Below are 20,000 nucleotides of genomic sequence, written 5' to 3'. Positions count from 1 at the left end.
AAAAATACAGTATTTGAATCTCCAGCAAAGAAAATCTCAGCAAAGAAAAATCAATGAAATTACAACATTTTTTCCCCCATCTGGTAGATGGCTATTGAAGAAAGAATTGTTCTCAGTACCATATCCCAAGTGTGTGTATGTGTGTAATGTGTGTGTAAAGTGTGTATGTCAGCGTCCATGGTGCCGTATGTGTGTGTGTGTGTGTGTGTGTGTGTGTGTGTGTGTGTGTGTGTGTGTAATGTGTGTATGTCAGCGTCCATGGTGCCGTATGTGTGTGTGTGTGTAATGTGTGTATGTCAGCGTCCATGGTGCCGTACGTGTGTATGTGTGTGTGTAATGGAGCCTTGTCTGACTGCTTGTGCTTGTGCTTGTGCTTGTGCTTGCAGGGATGGGATTCCCTACTGTGAGACGGACTACCACGCCATGTTCGGCATACAGTGCGAGAGCTGCAAAAAGTACATCACTGGCAAAGTGTTGGAGGTAGTGTACATGCACACACACACACACACACACCTGACGGCTTCTTCAGGCTGTTTAGAGTGTACTTAGGACAAATAACGTTTGTACTCTAGCTCTCTCTTTTCCCTATGAGGTCTCTACCTCTCTTCTCTCTCTCTCTCTCCCTCCCTCTCTCCCTCCCTCCCTCCCTCCCTCACTGGACTAATGGCTTTGGCCCTCAGGACTCCTCTTATCCCTCTCTCCTCTCTCTCCTCCTGGTCCTCTCCTCCTCTTACCCTGCTCTGTCCATTTCCGACTCTCCTGGGCATTAATATGTTCCCGTCGAAAGTTCCCGGTCTGGCGCAGGCTTTTAGTACAAGGCCACGTGCAAGGTATGGACACATGAAACATTACGAGCAGTTCATATTGATGAGTTTTAAACGGTGTGTTTATCACGCACAGACACAGACTGTCAGCCAGTCTCGTATCTCCTGGAGCCTCCATGATAGACGATCAGGCTGTTGTGGTGGTATGAAATCAATGAAATGAGCGCCACCTGGATCTGCACACACAGCATCACCGATGTGTAGCCACATTATGTGTGCATGTTTTTGTTTGCAGCGATAGACTGTAACATGTTGTTGTTTACAATCTCAGACTCTGGGCATAGATGAGTTTAATCACGTTAGTATCCTGAGGTAATCGGTGCCCTGTGCTGGAGAGTTGACCCCTTGACCCCTGTTTGCCGGGGTCCGTCGGGACACGATGTAGCTCAGGCCCACCTGCGCCCCCCTACCTGCGCCCCTGCATTGCGGAGGGCTGAATGGGACGTGCCGATGTCTGCGTCCCCGAGCCGCTCTTGGTTTACCGACCGTGCTGGCCCGGGCATCATGGGATACTCCCTCTGTGCGGCCGGGGGCGGGGGATTCCTCTTTCTCAGAGGGGGCCGGGGACCGGACCATTCTGAAAGCTGCAGCCACGGCCGTCGGAAAGCTCCCTCTGTTCCTCTCCCTCTTTTCTCTCTCTCTCTCTCTCTCACTCTCTCTCTCTCCCTTTCTCTCTCTCTGCCTTGTTCAACAGCTCCCGTCGTTTTCATAAGCAGGTGTCTGGTTACAGGGTGCTTTATAATCCCAGTAACCCAATGAGCATTGTTCCGTGTTTGCTGTTTGTTCCTGTTTGCTTCCCATGACGCCACTGTATGAAATATTGTACACATGGAAGTGTGCTGTCTGTGTGTGTGTGTGTGTGTGTGTGTGGGTGGGTGTGTGTGTGTTTGTAGCCTACAGTATACGTTTCATATGTGTCAGGCACAAAGAGGCAAAGTCTAAATCCTTTTCCTGAAGGCAATGACTCGTGAGTGCATGTGTATGTACATGTGTACAGTATGTGCGCATGTGTGTGTCTAAGAGAGAGAGAGACAGAGAGAGAGAGAGAGAGAGAGAGAGAGAGAGAGAGAGGGAGAGAGAGAGAGACAGAGACAGACAGACAGAGGTAGAAAATTAGTTAATTGAGTCAAAGCAAGACTAGTAGTCGTGCAAGGAAATGTGATAGAAAATGAGAGAAACAGAGAGTGACTTGATTTAGAGAGAGAGAGAGAGAGAGAGAGAGAGAGAGAGAGAGAGAGAGAGAGGTAAAATGGGAGAGGAGAGAAAGGAGAAGTTCACACAAAGTCTCCCACTGACATCACTGAAATAGGACCTGACAAGAGTTCCATGTAGGGTCATGACACCGGGTCATCTGCGGGGTGTGTGACTTGAGTCACGTGTGTGTGTGTGTGTGTGTGTGTGTGTGTGTGTGTGTGTGTGTGTGTGTGTGTGTGTGTGTGTGTGTGTGTGTGTGTGTGTGTGTGTGTGTGTGTGTGTGTGTGTGTGTGTGTGTGTGTGTGTGTGTGTGTGTGTGTGTGAGCGTGTGTGTCTGTGTGTGTGTGTCTGTGTTTGAGAGTGTGAGTGTGAGTATGAGTGTGTGTGTGTGTGTGTGTGTGTGTGTGTGTGTGTGTGTGTGTGTGTGTGTATGTGTGTCTGTGTGTGTGTGTGTGTGTGTGTGTGTGTGTGTGTGAGCGTGTGTGCGTGTGTGCGTGTGTGTGTGTGTGTGTGTGTATGTGTGAGCGTGTGTGTGTGTGTGTGTGTGTGTTTGTGTTTTAGTGTGTGTGTGTGTGTGTGTGTGTGTGTGTCTGTCTCTGTGTGTGTGTTTGAGTGTGTGTGTGAGCGCGTGTCCATTCTTCTCCGATGTGTCATGTGTCCGTTACCTCAGCTCTCTCTGTGCTGAGAGTGTGACGGTGAGTTCTCCGCTCTGCTCCACTCCGCTCCCGGGCCCGCTGCACCGCTGCTCTGAGGTAACGGAGCTCTCCTGAGGGGCAGGAACACCAGAGTCTCTCCAGGAACGTCCTCGCCTCAGCGCTCACTGCAGGGGTCACTGCTGGTCAAACACACCATGCTGATCCCCCTTAACACCCCACTGGAGATCTAGGCTACTAAATTAGGAATCACGATGATTTAATGATGATAGTATGGAAAAGATGATCCAGGCTTGACCAGAGCAGACAGATCAGAGATGACATGTTTTGATTATGGACAGTGTTGTTTTTGAGTGACTGATTTGATAATTAATAAATAAATACCCCGATCATTCAGTCAAAGATAGAACAAAGACCAGCAAACAAGCACAGCAATGTAAAATTGTGCCGTTCCAATCTCTTTTCAGTTTTTAATTCACTTCAGGTCATTTCAAAAGAGTTCTTTTTCACATTATTTGGATGGTGTGAATCTCGCACAGCTAGGCTTTTAGAGGTCAGAGAGAAGGATGCAGCAGGATGGAGGGATGACGAAGGGAAAGTATTGAAAGAAGGGTAAAGGGTGAAAGACAAGAGATTAAAGGAGAGAGGGCGATTGCTTGTAGGCAATTTGGGATGTATAAAAAGAGCTGAGAGAGGCAGGCAAGCCTGGACATGTGGGGAAAACTGCACTTCATCTATTCAGAACTGATAACAGACACTTTTACAGTGAGGATAACACACACACACACACACACACACACACACACACACACACACACACACACACACACACACACACACACACATACATATGCAGAGAGAAACACAAGAGCCTTTTTCAGCAATATTCTCCAGCTACAGTATGACAAAGAGAGATATTTCAGGAACCGTAGAAAAAGAAAGAGATGACAGAATAACAAAGAGAGAGAGAGAGAGAGAGAGAGAGAGAGAGAGATGTCCTAGTCCATCAAATGAAAGATTGCTCTCTTTGAAGGGACACTCATGTTTATTACACTGTGGTGCCATGGAAACCTCACCTGGCCTGTCACCTTCACAACAGTCTAACACTTGCATGCTGCTTTTGTCATCCTGACACAGTTACGTCAATGCACACTCATATGCACCCTCTCTCTCTCTTTATTTTTCTTTCACACACACACACACACACACACACACACACACACACACACACACACACACACACACACACATGCTCTCTCACTCTCTCTATATATCTCTCCCTCTCACACACACACACACACACACACACAGACACACACATACATGTACTGTATACACACACATACACTCACATGCTCACTCACTCTCTCGCTCTCAAATACACACACACACACACACACACACACACACACACACACACACACACACACATACTCACATGCTCACACACACACACACACACACACACACACACACACACACACACACACACACACACACACACACACACACACACACACATACACACACTCACATACTCTCACATGCTCTCTCACTCACACTCTCACACACACACACACACACACACACACACACACACACACACGCACACACACACACAGAACATAAATGACCATTCATAATGCCCACTACATGAGTCAAAGCCGCCATTCTGCTGTGTTCTTTTTCCCATGGCTTTTGTAAACGGCCGCAACGTGCTAGTTTTGTGCCTCGGCTCCCCCGTACATAGCGCTCACTCGCTCGCTCCCGGCTTCCTGTCTCACTATAGGAAGTCTTCCGCTTCCCACAGATAAGGACGTAATCTAGGAAAAAGTCAGGAAATATCCCACAGGGTCCTTTTCCTTTTGTTTTGCAGTCCATTATGAGAACCCTGCCTAGACTTGTGGAAACATAAGAATCTCATAGGGAGTGAATTGAGTGGAGGAATCACACACACACACACACACACACACACACACACACACACCCAAAGCATGATGGGATATTTCGGTGCGGCCCTGGAGATGAGCCCGATCGGGTTGATCCAAGTGACAGAGACGAGGACAGGGAGAGGAAGGGAAGGAGGGATGGGGGAGGGGAGAGTTGATAAAGAGAGAAATATGGACAAAGAGAGAGAGAGAAGGAGAGAGAGAGAAATGAGAACAGACATTCGTTTGATGTTTCAGGATCACTTAATATAAGGCTGTATGAAATGGCCTACAATATAGCAGAGAGAGAGAGAGAGAGAGAGAAAGAGAGAGAGAGAAAGAGAGAGAGAGAAAGAGAGAGAGAGAGAAAGAGAGAGAGAGCGAGAGAGTAAGAGAGAGAGAGTAAGAGAGATGATGATGCAGCATTGCCAGAAGTCCACTGCAATGAGAGACAGACAGTGAGAGCAGAAGATAAATCCTCACAGCTCAGATTTCCATTGCAGCAGTGTTTTACAGGCCCCAGTGGGGCTGCGATGGAGTGTGTGTGTGTGTGTGTGTGTATGTATGTGTGTGTGTGTGTGTGTGTGTGTGTGTGTGTGTGTGTGTGTGTGTGTGTGTGTGTGTGTGTGTGTGTGTGTGTGTGTGTGTGTGTGTGTGTGTGTGTGTGTGTGTGTGTGTGTGTGTGTGTGTGTGTGTGTGTGTGTGTGTGTGTGTGTGTGTGTCTGTGTGTGTTGGGGTGGTGAGGGTTAATGGTAGTGATAACAGTGATGCAAAACAAGAGCATGACATCAGCTGATCATCATCATTACTACATAGTGTGTTCTCTCTCTCTCTCTCTCTGTCACACACACACATAGACATACACTCTCTTTATTTCTCTCTCTCTATCTCTCTCTCACACACACACATAGACATACACTGCATGTATATGTATTTCTCTCACTCTCTCTCACACACACACACACACACACACACAAACACAAACTTTCTCTCTCATACACACACACACACAGACACACACACATACCCATTTATTAGTTCCCCTTAAGACATTTCTAATTACACACACACACACACACACACACACACACACACACACACACACACACACACACACACACACACACACACACACACACACACACGAACACACACACACATTATTGTTGCATCAAAGATCCAAGTGGACTGCCCTTAGCTATGTGTCACCCCGTTGCTAACTTGATTCACCCAGAGTTCTTGCACTGTTGCTGAAATGTGAGTAAATTAGTCATTGCATAACTTCCTAGAGATTCTGCATCTTTCCAACACCTCACCAAGATCTCTTAGAAGAATTTGTTTGAGATTTGTGTCCCGTGGCATTCATATTTATGTATGATTTAGATGCGTAAACATGTGCACCCACACAGAGAGGACAATTAGAGAAATCAGTGGTGAGTAGTGGCTTGTAGTTTGTTGCCTGCCCTCTACCGCCCTCTTCTGTTGAGTCAGTGCCACTGCAGTGTGTTCGGTCCTCCTTTGATGTGGCTCCTCAGCACTTAGCCGCGCTAATTGGATGACTTGTCGTGGCCGAGGCGAACAAACGGGCCCATCTCTCGCGCGCCGAAACAAATCTGTCAGCTCCTCCGACGCCGACTCCGAAACCATTTGCGGCCTCCTCCCCCCGGGCTTTGTTGTGTTGCTGATGAGACTGAGGAGTTTTCCGCGGGCGTAAATAAATCCTTGGTTTTCATTTAGAGCCGCTGTCATTGGTAACTAGCACACAACGACACAAGGTCATCACACGCCACAACTGGGACTTCAAACCAGTCATTTCAGCATTGCTCAGCAAAGCGCAGTGTAGTTCAGAGTCCAACATGATGCAGGCTAATAGATGGATAGTGAGTAGTACGAGACAGAACAGTACAAGTGTGTATGTGTGTGTGTGTGTGTTTGCAAGTTGCAAGTGCAAAGTGATTGTAAAATGTAAAATGTAAAATGTAAAATGAATGTATGTGGATAAAATGTTTACTGCATGTAAGGGGAATGTGTTTATTTCAATGTCATGTTACATAATGTGTGTGTGTGTGTGTGTGTGTGTGTGTGTGTGTGTGTGTGTGTGTGTGTGTTGCAGGCTGGGGACAAACACTACCACCCAACATGTGCCCGGTGTGCCCGCTGTGAACAGATGTTCGGGGAGGGAGAGGAGATGTACCTGCAAGGTCAAATACACTCCATTTCTCTTTCTCTCTCTCTCTCTCTCTCTCTCTTGCCTCTGCCTCTCTGTCTGAAGTGTTGTGACAACTACCATATTTCATTATGAGAAATGAGCTGCCACTGGCTGTAAACCTTCAGTATCACCGTAGCGCCACTGCCACACTCTTTGTAATGCAGGGTTGTACATTTTGTGATAAAATATTGTATCTGGAGCTGCTGTCTACGTCCACTGAAGCCCAAGAGAGGTGTAGGATATTGTCAATTTCTGTCTAGACCAAACATGTGTGGATTTCTACCGCCTTTTCTCTCAACTCAGGCCACAAATGTCAATACAGGTGACTAAGAAGCAAGACTGTGTCTGTCCTCTTTAGTGATTTCCACGTCAGTTGAAATTGGTTGGCTCTTTTCATTTTGAAGAAGGTGAAAAATCCTCTGAGATGCTGTGGTCAACCTGGCGTGTCACAGGCCAACGAGTGGAAAAAACGTGGTTGGCACACTGACCTGTGCATCAGGGGAAACAGGTCACACCACCCTCCTGTTGCCCAGGAGTGCCAACTCTCGCACTTTCACTCACTCACACCTGACGGCCATGCCATGCTAACAGCAGGGGCTTGCCACCTCGCCACGTTGTCATTATCGTCAGTTTTCACACTGACATTACGCCAGGGCGGAGAACTGTACCCGCCTCTGCTTACTGACCTTGGCGCGATAGAGGGAGTAAAATTAGACAGCCATTTTCACCAGGCCTGCTTGATGTTTCGCAAACAGCAGCCTTAGAGAAAAGGATGCAATCGATCCTCTGTGCACGTGTGTAAACGTTCCGGTTTCTCAGAAGGTAGAGCAAGATCATGGCAAAGTTAATGATGGGAAAGAGATAGGTTTAAAAGATGAGTCTCGTTTTTTTTTCCAAACGTATCAGCCGCCATCACATCTGTTTCAACCAGTCCCATTGGCTATAGTGGAAACGTATCGCTTCAGCAGACGCTACGCGAATGGAACGCTTCAGTTACGCGCCCAGTGTAGCCTTGCTGTTAGTCGCCTATCAGGAGAGGTTCTGTGAAACCCATTGCTGGTTTGTTAGGTTGACGTCATTATTTGGTGCACTGTGATGATTAAAGAGAGGGAAGGGAACACACTGACACATCTGATAAGTCAGATGTAGGCGTGCTAAGCATGCTAAAGTGCTCTAGCTACGCTATTGGACAGAGTGACCACCATTCATCAAGGTAATTGTGGTCACTTACCTGAATCCAATTGTGGTTTCCACATCACACCGCCATGATTCACCAGCTTACCCTGTCTAAATTTCACACCTACTGCCTCATGCCTGTATAGTCATTCCTCAACCAAATCATTCCTCAACCAAATCAGAAAATACCAGCCAAATAAATTGTGGTCCTCATTCACATCCCAAAAGTCTGTTCTATTATACACCGCCCTGTGTTAACGATCTAATTGTGCGTCATAGGGATAAATGTCCGCCATTGCACAGCTTCTCCCCTTTACAATTAACTAGACGTGATCAATGGATGGTGGGTGTGTGAGGGGCCCCTGGCAGAGCTGTTGGGCCCTGAGGGCCAGTGTGAGGTGAATGAATGGAGACACACAGGCCCTCAGTGTGCTGAATGGGCGCCCAGAGATTAATCAGGCCGGCTGCTGTACCCGCCCTGCTAATTTAATGCTGTCTGAATGGGGGAGGCTTTAAAAGCCTGGAGCCTGCAGTGGCCCTCTCTCTCTCCCTCTCTCCCTCTCTCCCTCTCTCTCTCTCTCTCTCTCTCTTTCTCCCTCCGGGTGATTTACCTCGGCAGTCATCGGCCCGCACCTCATATCCGCCTGCGATTTACAGCCTGTGGAGAGGGGCTGTGGAGGTCTGGGACGGTTATTACGCATGCAGGAGTACACACACACACACACACACACACACTCATATACACACACACACATTGATGCACACACATATGCACAAACACTTATGCATAGTGCGTTCACGCATCTACACAATTACATGCACACACACACACACACACACACACACACACACACACACATGCAGGAAGCTCGTCAGAGAATGAAATGTGCTTGCTGACTCACCCCAGCGGTCAGTTCCAGTGGAAATAAGTCATTATTAGTGCACTGCACTTTGGGCTTTTATGTCGTCTGTAATAGCAGTCATTTGATGATTCACATTCATTTAATAATGAAGGAGATTACTTTTGTGGACTTAACCCTAAATCAAGATTAGGAACTGTTTTATGACATTGCCTCACTTATTTATTTTCTCTCTCTCTCTCTCTCTCTCTCTTTCACTCTTTCTCTTTTTCTTTCTCTCTCAGGTTCTAACATTTGGCATCCACCCTGCAGACAGGCTGCTCGGATAGAGGAGAAGAGTAAGGTATGAGTGTCCCAATAAACGAGAACATGAAGCAACAACAGCAACAGCAACTCTATTACTCTCTCCACACTCTCCATCCCAACACTGAAACCTTTTTGAGAGAGACTGGTATAACTAGGGCCAGTCCCCTAAAGCGCCATATATAGACCTACAGTAAATCACCTGATTTACAGTAGTCAGCTCCCTTGTTCACGGTATATAGGGCAAGGCCATCTCCCATTGTAATTCACCTCTTCCTCCCAGAAGCAGGTCCGGATACAACTCAATGACCTTCCCATACAGGTTTGTGATATGCAGCCCAACCCCCCCCCCCCCCTTCTCCCAGCCCCTGTCAAAGCATCAAACCCACCCTCCCCTCCCCCCAACTCAACTCGCTGTGCATGATATCTCTCATTTACTTCAGCGTGCTTCCAGCTTGGTAGAAGCTGCTTCACTGGACCTGCACAGAAACAAAATGGCCGACTCCTCTTGTCTGTCAGTCTGATCTTAACGATCAGGCGAGAAGAGACTATACTGTGTGCGATGCACTGACTGCACTCACGTGATGCTGTGTGGGATTTGTAGTTCACTAGGGTTGTGGTTTTGGGCCTACTTTTTGCAGTGCTTCTTACTAATAGGCCAACTTTGTGTTCTTCATAAAAGTGTGCCAGGCGTTCACTGAGTGTAAAATCACAATGCATTGAATGATTCTCTCTTTCTCTCTCTCTCTCTCTCTCTCTCTCTCTCTCTCTCTCTCTCTGTCTCTCTCTGTCTCTCTCTCTTGCTCGCTCTCTCTCAATTCAATCTAGGTCAGAGTTGCTTTATTAACATAGCTGTGTACTGTATATACACAGTTGCCACAGCCAGTATCCAAAACCATTAACAACAATTTGACATTGACAGCAAGAACATCAGCAGTTGCTATGTGAAAACATACAATAATGTGACAGCAAGAAACAAATGCACCCACGTCCACATACAGACACACTATCACTCTACTTTCATATCTTCTCCTTTGCCCCTCCCTTCCTAACGCTATCTCCCCCCTCTCTCTCTCTGTTGCCCAGGTTACCAGGACCTCCTCTGAAAGCATCACCTCAGCACCAGCCTCCAGCACATCGGGATCCCCCAGTCGAGTCATCTATGTACGTTGGCCGAGTTCCCATGTTCAAAGCCTACAGTAGTTTTACAGCACTGATGGGATACTGATGGGAAATGTCACTGGGCATGATTTTTGTCACTGACGTTAACTGTGTTAGCTGTAGCGTGGTTAGCATGTTTAAAGTTTCTGCTCTGTATTGATCTGTCTACAGAATAAGCTTTCATCAGCAGGGGGCAGCATCACATAGCAGTAAAACACTTATCCATAGTTGAAGTTTAAGCTGTATCTATCTATCTATCTGTCTGTTTATCTATCCATATCTATCTATCTACCTGTCTACCTATCTGCCTATCTACTTATTTATCTATTTTTCTATCTGTCATCATAACCATCATCTATGTCTCCTTCCTTTCTCTGTGATTTAGGCAAAGCTTGGTGAGGAACTCCTAGACTACAAGGACCTTGCTGCTCTTCCCAAAACAAAAGCGATCTACAACATTGACCGACCAGACATGCTGTCCTACTCCCCCTACATCAGCTACCCAGCGGACGAGAGAGTCTACGGAGAGGTCAGTACCGACCCACAGACACCGCAGGACTCTGTCAGGACATGTTGGACTCACCTCACCAGGAGGACGGACCAAAGTCCAACTGAAACCCACCATCCCTCCTGCTAAACAGTGAACGGGAGCTGCACTTTTGGCCTCTGTCCCTCTTCCTCCCCCCTCTGGACACCCTCCCTTATTCCATCAAACACTCATTTTCAAAACCATCTCCATTCAAAACTGCTCATACTGTATCATGCACTGTGCACTGTGTACTAACTGCCATCAGTCCCTGCCATGTTACCACTGTTGACTAGCCATAGCATCCACATTCATGTGAGGCCGGTTTAGCATGAGATCATGTTATCACTCATCTGCTCTCTCCCCCTCTCTTGTTTGCAGTCACCCCAGTTGCTATCCCCTACTCCAACAGAGGTAAAAGTGACCGGGTGGAGGGCTCTCTGTTGACACAACGTTGTAGATATGTTTCTCAGGATATATATTTCTCTTCAGCCTTTTCTCTTTTTTTGGGGGGGGTGGGGGGAGGGGTGGGGCAACACAATCATAGTGACTGGGTTGCAGAAATGTTCCAGAAACATTGTTGGGATGTTTGTATGTTGAGGAAATGTTGTGGCGTGATGCTAATGTTTCAGAAACATTGTTGTGCTGTAGTTGTTATGGGTTTTTCTGTGGTGGTGTCTGGTGTCAAACGTCCAAATGTGAATGCATGTTTTCTGTCAGTAATCAACCATCATGATTGATTACTTCCGTTCAGTGTCAATAGTTGTGAACTCTAACAAATAGTCTTTTTGTATTGTGTCTCTGTGCAACTGTGGAATCCAACACTGTTTGACTGTGTGTGTGTGTGTCTGTCTGTGAGAGTCTTTCTGTGAGCTGCTGATAACATGAGTCTCTGTGTTCACTTGTCTAGGGAGAAGGAGAGAAATCGCCCCGTCAAAGAAGGCCCTCGAGCCCCAGCTCCAACAGCTCTCTGGGTGGATACGGACGCTATACTCCTTCTCGTTCACCCCAAAACTACAGCAGGGCAGGTAGGCACTCTCCTAGGTGCTGTGTCTCTCAACAATGTGATTGTTTTTCAGGAAATGTTTCTAGGAAAACAACGCACTAGTCTTGATTTCCGTTCCTTTACCAATTCTATTTCTTTTCTATACTTGTTATTGTTTACAATTCCACGTTGTTTAAATGTTGTCCAAATAGAGTATGTCTATAAATGTTCATATATAAATATCTCTATATATATATGTGCATGTTTTACAGATATTTACATGCACATTTATATATTTTCTGTGCATATCCTTTGGTTCAATCTGCCTGTAGTTTCCTAAATTGCACTATCCTTCCCCCATACCCCTGTTATTGTGGGGCCCATGGCAGAACTTTACTCGGGGGCCCAGTACAATGCCCAGGCGGGGAACTCCAGCTCCCTGCCCTATAACGGAGCAGTCAGGTATGCCAGTGGTGGCGCTAGGGATTCCTCCTCGCTGCCCCTGCACTGCTCTGGGGCGGGCAAACAAGGAGGGCCGTTTGGGAGTGGTGGGACCACCCTCCCCCTTAACCCCACCACCCTGGCCATGCTTCAGCAGCACAACTACATCCCTTACTTCAGAGGTACCGTCTCAGGTCAAAAAAAACGACCCGAGCCTGGGCCCTGTCCCAATACAAGCCAGGGTTGCATAGAACCCTCACTGATGCATGGACCTGCAAGATATGCTCTGCAGAAGCGTTTATTGTAGTCAACCTGTCAGTGATACTGAACTTGATTTAAAGGCAGGTTCCACGGTAGTTTCAGATTGGGACAGGGTCCAGGTGTGTGCAGCTTGTGCTGGTGTGTGGGTTGTTGTGAGGAGGCCAGAATCCTCCTATGCATCGAGTGAATAGCATGTACACCAACAAAGACTAATGGCCTACAATAGTGAACTGCCTGAACTGTGGTTGTGCCGTGTGTTTCATCAGTGAGAGAAAGCTTATGTTCACAAAATTCAGCAAATGAAGAATGTATGTGTATTTGGAAAGTAAATAAAAATGTGAGTGAATTTGGATGCAAGCTCTTATAAATGATGTGCTGGATGGTTGTGCTGGCATTTGGGCTTGATTATCAGTGGCGAGGTTTCAAAGCAATGTCATTTCCTCTACAACACCCTCTCTGTAACGGAAAGTAAGCAGAATCCAAAAACTATATGACCGAAAGCAGTAGGATGAGGTCAGTTCCTCCAGTCATCAGCCAATCTTTCAATGCTTTCACTGAGTCTGGTTAAAGGTTATCGCAACGTGTAAGCATGCCATTCCAGGGGGATCAGACATCATTAGGAATGTTGGGATTATCTAATGGTGTTCTGGTGTAATGGTGGGATTCAGTTCTCCATTCTCCTTTCCCCCTCTCTGCCTGGTCGTGAACTTCCTGCCTGTTCTTCATTCCTTACTTCCCCCCCTAGGACTGACTCAGGATCCAATCCTTGAAATTAAGCCTAGGACATCCTTACACCTCAATTTACCACCTTACGGTAAAATTTCCTTCAGGGACCCCACAGGTCTCTCCTCCTCCTCTCTCCCTCCCTGTGTCCAGTGTCTACTCCTTCCCATGTGCTCCTCTTGATCAGTGTTCTAGTCCTGTTTGGTAATTGGTGTGCATCAAGGCTTCATGTTCGGCCATCAAGTTTGTCCACATTTCTTTCACTTTTCTTGGGTCTTTGGCTTTTTTTTCTGTGGCGGGTTTATGTCTTTGTTTTGTTACTAAAATGTTTTGTTGCATGGGTTATATTTTGGTCAGTACTCTCATCAAGACAATAGGACATTTGTGGATTTACAGAATCATTAAGAGTAACCATTAACAAAAGTCAATATTCTGTCAGTGGTGTGTGTTGTCTGGTGGTGGGTACATAACACTGACCTTGTTAACCTGTATCGACCCATACTTTGACTTGCCTCAGATGTCTGTTCTCATGTTCTGGTGTCGTCCTCAATATTAGTATTGGATGTATTTTGTGTTTTTGCATGACCTGATGAATTATAGTTTCTGGGTCATTGAAGGGAGTGGTTTCCAGTCAGGGTTATGGTCTGCTGGCTCTGTCAGGGCCTCCCCGCCGCCGGTTATCTGTGGACAGAAGGGAAAAAGGGGCTGCCTGAATAAGTTGTCTTCCCACTGAATAGCAAGGATAAGAAAAAGCCATCACTCAGCCGAGATCCTGCAAAGCCACGGCAGTAATGTTAGCCAAACCACAGGGACAAACACTGATATCTATCCACAAGCTCAGGGCTCTCAAGGAGATTTACTGAGGTCTTATCCACAGGCACGCATTGATACACACACACACACACACACACACACACACACACACACACACACACACACACACACACATACACACAGGCACACACACACAGGCACACACAAACAGGTTTCAGGTTATTGGCTAGCAATGGCTCATGTGTCTGTGAGTCACTGGCAGACCATAATTGTCGTCAGAGGAAAGCGTCAGTATTGGGCTGATAATGTTTAACCTCCCATATGGGAGTCAAATAAGGAGGGGGGAGGAGAGAGGTAAAGAAAGAGAGAGAGAAAGACCAAAAGAAGACGAGCAAGTGAGAGAAAGACTCCGACAGCAAGAGGGAGAGAGTGGAATAGCAGATGAAAGCCAAAAAGGGAAGGCAAAGTGCAAGGAACAGATTAGTGTTAGCAGGCTTATCCATGTCGTGATTCACTTTTTAATCTTCATAAAAACAAAATGAGCAGATGGAAATAGAACGCTTCCACGAGTAGATTACAGAACTTGGTAACAAAGCCGTAATTAGTTGGTTTGGTGTTGCCAAGAAGACACCCCAGCCCTTTGGTTTCGGTCCCACTCCACACCGTGCTTCACCAGATCCCAATGCACCGTGAAAAAGTGTTTTGTATGTTCTTCAATTAGCCCTCCTTAGATCGCACTCTCCACTGCATGTGAGTTTACTCAACTGATTATCAGTGCGGTTTGGTTGTTGTCTTATGCACACTCCACGGCAGTGGAAAAGAACGGCTCCAAGCCACGGTGATGATTACAGTGAGTGGAGACGCCTCGTGCGTTAACACAACACTGCTTAAATGGCTATCACTGCCTGGCCGACAATGGCACGGCAAAAAGTGCTTAGTGGGAAAGCGTCAAACAAAGAGAACGGGGGGAAGTGGAAAGAAAAGGAATGATGGACAGAGAGAGAGAGAGAGAAAGAGAGAGAACAATCACATGGATTCAGGGCACCATAAAAAGGTTGCCATGTAGCTCTGCCTCAACTCCAACTCCAACATAGAGACACAGAAAGATAGACAGAGACACACACACAGAAACAGAGATATAGCAACAATATGGAATGCTAGAGAGAGAAATCCCCTTCAACAGTCAATGAGACTCAATGCATCTCCCAGTACTCCCAGTAGTACAGAAAGCATCAGCGATGCATAACGGATGTTTAAGACAAGCATTTTTAATATTGCGCTGATTCTGTTAGTCGTCAGCCTCCTGCCAGTCTTAAAAGGTGGCAGATGGAGGTGATCGTCTTTAAGTGCACCGTGGCAGAGGTGCCAGGGGAGGGATGCTATTGGGGTAGTCCTCTCTGACAGCCCCCTTCCTCCCCCAGGTCAGTCTGCTGTGACCTCAGTCCCCCCCCCCCCCCCCCTCCTCTTCCCCCCCCCACCCTACCCCTAAGACAAACAGCTGACTGGGGCCCAGGCGGTGATTTGTGAGAGCTCAGGGTTTGGGGGTTTGTGGTACCAGCAGCCAGCTTCAGCTCCAGATGTGTGCGCGGTGTGTGTGTGTGTGTGTGTGTGTGTGTGTGTGTGTGTGTGTGTGTGTGTGTGTGTGTGTGTGTGTGTGTGTGTGTGTGTGTGTGTGTGTGTGTGTGTGTGTGTGTGTGTAAGGGAGTTTCCCCACTTGTGATGATGTGAGGCTTGCACTAACTGCACTTCTTTCTGTGTGTGTGTGTCTGTGTGTGTGCATATGTGTGGTGTATGTGTGTTATATTGCACTTGTGCGTATGTGTGTGAGACAGAGAGAGAGCGAGAGAGAGAGTGAGACAGAGAGAAAGTTTGATAAAGTATGTTTCTCTGGAACATTTGGTACTGTGTGTGTCTGTGTGCATGCACTGCATGTACGTGTGGTGTGTGTAAGAGTGTGTGTGTGTGTGTGTGTGTGTGTGTGTCATGAATGACTTCATGATCTTAACTACAGCTTTGCTCAGCGTTTTGTTCCTCACACAAAGGGAAGAGGAATGAGGACTCTTACTGAAGTAATAACCTCTCTCTCCCTCCCTCTCTTTCTCTCCCTCTCTGTCTCTGCCTTTCTCTCTCTCACTCTCTCTTTCTCTGTCTCTCTCTCTCTCTCTTTCTCTCTCTCTGTCTCTGCCTTTCTCTCTCTCTCGCTCTTTCTCTGTCTCTCTCTCTCGGCCTCTCTCTCTCTCGTTCTGTCTCTGCCTTTCTCTCTCTCTCTCTCTCTCTCTCTCTCTCTCTCTCTCTCTTCCTCTGTCTCTCTCTGTCTCTGTCTTTCTCTCCCTCCATTAAGACCCTTTGTGTAGAGAGTTCTAAGTGCTGGCCCCGTAAGGTGCCAGTGATTTCATTCTCCCAGCCTGTTTGCGACTCCAGCGCATTGGCCCAACAACAGCTTGTGGCCATTAGAATAGAATGCCCCCCAGCACGCACGCACGCACACCAGTGTCACCGAAAACCCACACATGGTCCGCAGGACAGGCCCGGGCCCCGGCGAAAAAACCCCCAAAAAACCCACCAGGCTATCTTTTTACAACCACATGGACGCCGGCTCGCAAAAAGCACGCGAGTGTGACGGAACGAGAGCGGGCTCATCCTCGACACCTCGTAAAAAAATGTTTTCGGAGCGTCCCGATGACTTTTGTCAACCATGTCGCAAACACGCTGGGCCATGAGGTCTGGACTGATTTAATGCTTTTTGTGGATGTGATTTGCAGCCTAACTTGCCTCTCTCCTGCTCCTCTCTCTCTCTCTCTCTCTCTCTTCTCTCCCCCCTACCATATCTCCCCGTTCGTGCTCTTATTTTGGCACGCACTCCACCCTTCCCCCCCCCCTCACCTCCACCCCTGCCCTTCTCCTTGCGTTCTGGAGGTAGTGAAAGTGGTCGGAGTACCCCGAGTCTGTCCACCTACTCGGACGGGAAGTCCCCCTCGTCCACGTACGTTGCGGCGCCCCGCCACTTCCACATCCCAGGTAGGCCCCATCGCCACGGCGACGCCGGCTCCGACGACTGTGACCTCAGGCTCGTGCTTGTGGTCTCTCACATGCTGACCTCCTGACTACATCTCCTCTTCTTTTTCTTCTCTCTCTCTCTATCTCTCTCTTTCCATGTGGCCTTGTAATGCCTATATAGGTAATCCTCCACAACTGCAGTGGGAGTCTTTCTGTCCTCATTCTGTCTCTTCTCTCTCTCTTTCTCTCTCTCTCTCTCTCTCTCTCCTTCACTCTGTCTCTCTCTCTTTCTTCCTCTCTCTTCTCTTCTTGCTCATTTCTTCCTCTATGTTAAATACAGTCTACAGTATGTTCAGTTTCTTCTCTCTTCTCCCTGATCTCTTTCTCTTTACACACACACACACACACACACACACACACACACACACACATGAATAAGTATCTGTATCTCCTGCATGTAGTCTGTCTGACTGAATCTTTAATCTGTTTGAAGAAACATGTCTGCATCAGTATCTCAGTCAGGTGTATGTGAATGCTCCCCTCTTCATATTCCACGGTCACACACACACATACACACACACACACACACACACACACACACACACACAGCCATCCATGCCGCATAAAGACATCTCCAGGCCTGCGCCACAGCTGTCACGGTGACTTGATGACAGGGCCGTGGTGAAGCGCTCGCCTTCCGCCCAAACACCCTGGACACTGCGCGGCGGTCGGACGCAGGGCGGACGATAATTGGTGCTGAAATGTTACATTCACAGCTCGATGGCTTCGGCCTCTAGGGCCTAGAAAGCAACTCGCACGTTTTTTTTTGTTTGGTTTTTTTTTTTTCCGGGGGTGTCCTCAGAGAACAATACTGCTGCGCGCTCGCAAACCCGACCCCCCCGTGTGTTGGTCTCAGTTGAAAAGAACCCCAAACAATCATTGATGTAATATGTTTTCTAACCCCATTGTATTTATCGTATTTTTTTTTTAAACAACTTTTTTATGAAGTCAGTTGTTTCCAGGGCTGGCAGTCCCTAAAACAGTGAGAAAATGACTCACATGTGTGTGTTAAATGTGTCATTCCCTCTTAAAGAAAAAAAAAGAGATAAACGTTGGGAAAGCCTGAATGTAAGGCAGAGATCTATCTAAGCATTTCAGCTCAATTAAATCAAACACACTTGCGACACACATACTGCACTCATTAGCTACAGTGAGGCAATGTTTCTTTACTTCGTCTGCGTCCTCGTTTAATCGCTGAAGTCCCCCAGGGCGAGTTTATGTGGCTGATTATGTTTATATTATTTGTTCGAAGTTGTAATCAAAGTAGATTTTAATTGGGGGAGTTCTTTGTGAAGTCTGTAATTACTAAATAGTCTCTCTGAGGACCAAATTATGAATTTTCTGCGTGGACCGCTAATTTTTTTTATTTCAATTTTTTTCAAGATCACGATTGAAGTTGCAGCAACCCACACTTGTTTGCGGTCCCTGTTGTACAAAATGATCGGCTAGGTGTATAAGCTCTATGGCACCAAATTATAGTCCTTAATAATCCTTACTTTGTCACTGGCTTGGAATGAAAGGCTTTGTGGAGGGGAAGCCATATTGGTTCTGTAGACATGAAACATCAAATGTTACACTGTTTGTCAGTAAGCCATTCTACTCTCCCTTTAGTTGTGTTATAAGTCTGTATAGGAACATCTCATTGCATTCTGAAAGTGATGAGCTGAAATTCTCATTATTGATGACGGGGAAGATGACGATGACGAGGATGAAGATTCATGTCTCTCTATTTGTCATTGTGTGAATAAATCTCCGCTCTCCCTGGTTTTGGACTTCCATCCTCCAATAACAGCTAACTCATGCTTTGTTCTTCATTTTCTTGTTTTTCTTTCCATTTCTCTTCTCTATCATCTTTGCTTCAATCATGCCTTCTCTCTCTCTCTCTTTCTCTCTATCTCTCGCTTTCTCTCTCTTTCTTGTCCTCGTTTGCTTTTCTCTCTCCTTCTCTATCCTCCCATCTTTAGAGACTAAGGTCAAAGATAATATCTATAGAAAGCCCCCTATCTACAAACAGCATGGTACAGTCTGTTCTCCTCCTTTTAAGTCCACCTCAGCACGTTGTGTTGCATGTCGCCTGTCGCCATGGTGTCTGGTGACCTTTGAACCATCCTCCTAAAGTATGTTTCCACCGCAGGTCAACACACAGTAGTGCTTGTCTTCCTAATGGCTTCTTCTCCATGGTGTTGCTCAAAGGCAAATTGGTATTAATTCCAAACCTAGGCCTCCCTTTAGTTGTGACTGTCAATGGGAAACATTCAGAAGGCATTTTGGGATCATTCTGATCAGACCCAGGTTTTTCAGAACACTGAGGTTCTTACTGTAGCGTTGCATGGACTCTCTTGGAATAATTGAATGGGTTTCATTTTGAAGAACCTAAAAAAAAAATCTACCCGCTAAACTGAAAAGTTCCACATGCTGGCGATTTCGATTTCGCCTACTTCTAACCAGTGTTTGGATCATGTCATTAGCCATGATGTTGAGCCCTGCAAGCCCTGATGTGGAAACCCCCCCTCCCCTCCCCCATGTTTGTTTTTCCCCCCTTTCCCTCCTTTCTTTTCATCTTATTCCCTCCATCCATTGGTGTCTGTCAGCAACGTGTCCATCTCAACCCCTGCAACCCATAACAGCACATCTGTCCTCAGTAACGCCTTTGGAATGCCACTTGGTGGTGATGTCATCTGATGTCAACCCATTTCTGTTTCAGGAATCGTGTGTTTTCTTTGTGCGTGTGTGTGTGTGTGTGTGTGTGCACACTGGTATGCCACCCCTTGCGTGCCCCTTGTGATTGGTTGGGGATGCGAATCGCTCGGCGTTGTTTTTGTGTTCCTTGTTGCGTGTGTATTGTGTTGTGTTGCTTATGAAACCGACTGACCTTGTTTGGGTGTCCTCACTTGTTCCACTTGTTGTGTTTTTTTTTGTGTGTTT

General features: G+C 46.9%; 1 protein-coding gene across 2 annotated transcripts in view; it reads left to right on the top strand.

The window, feature by feature from the left end:
* The window catches only part of ablim2 (actin binding LIM protein family, member 2), a 66,914-nt gene that overhangs the window by 33,556 nt on the left and 13,358 nt on the right, over window positions 1-20,000 (top strand). The window contains exons 6-15 of one of the 2 annotated variants that reach the window (XM_062517218.1): window positions 387-480; window positions 6,713-6,800; window positions 9,129-9,187; window positions 10,234-10,311; window positions 10,694-10,837; window positions 11,216-11,248; window positions 11,745-11,862; window positions 12,209-12,442; window positions 16,935-17,036; window positions 19,040-19,093. In XM_062517218.1, coding sequence (XP_062373202.1) covers window positions 387-480; window positions 6,713-6,800; window positions 9,129-9,187; window positions 10,234-10,311; window positions 10,694-10,837; window positions 11,216-11,248; window positions 11,745-11,862; window positions 12,209-12,442; window positions 16,935-17,036; window positions 19,040-19,093 — 1,004 coding nt within the window. Of the gene's footprint in view, window positions 1-386; window positions 481-6,712; window positions 6,801-9,128; window positions 9,188-9,430; window positions 9,470-10,233; window positions 10,312-10,693; window positions 10,838-11,215; window positions 11,249-11,744; window positions 11,863-12,208; window positions 12,443-16,934; window positions 17,037-19,039; window positions 19,094-20,000 lie in introns of both variants that reach the window. The other variant, XM_062517217.1, reaches the window with a different exon arrangement.

The sequence above is a fragment of the Sardina pilchardus genome, chromosome 16 (genome assembly GCF_963854185.1).
Source record: "Sardina pilchardus chromosome 16, fSarPil1.1, whole genome shotgun sequence".
NCBI lineage: Eukaryota > Metazoa > Chordata > Actinopteri > Clupeiformes > Clupeidae > Sardina > Sardina pilchardus.
This window is presented reverse-complemented; position numbering and strand designations above follow the sequence as displayed.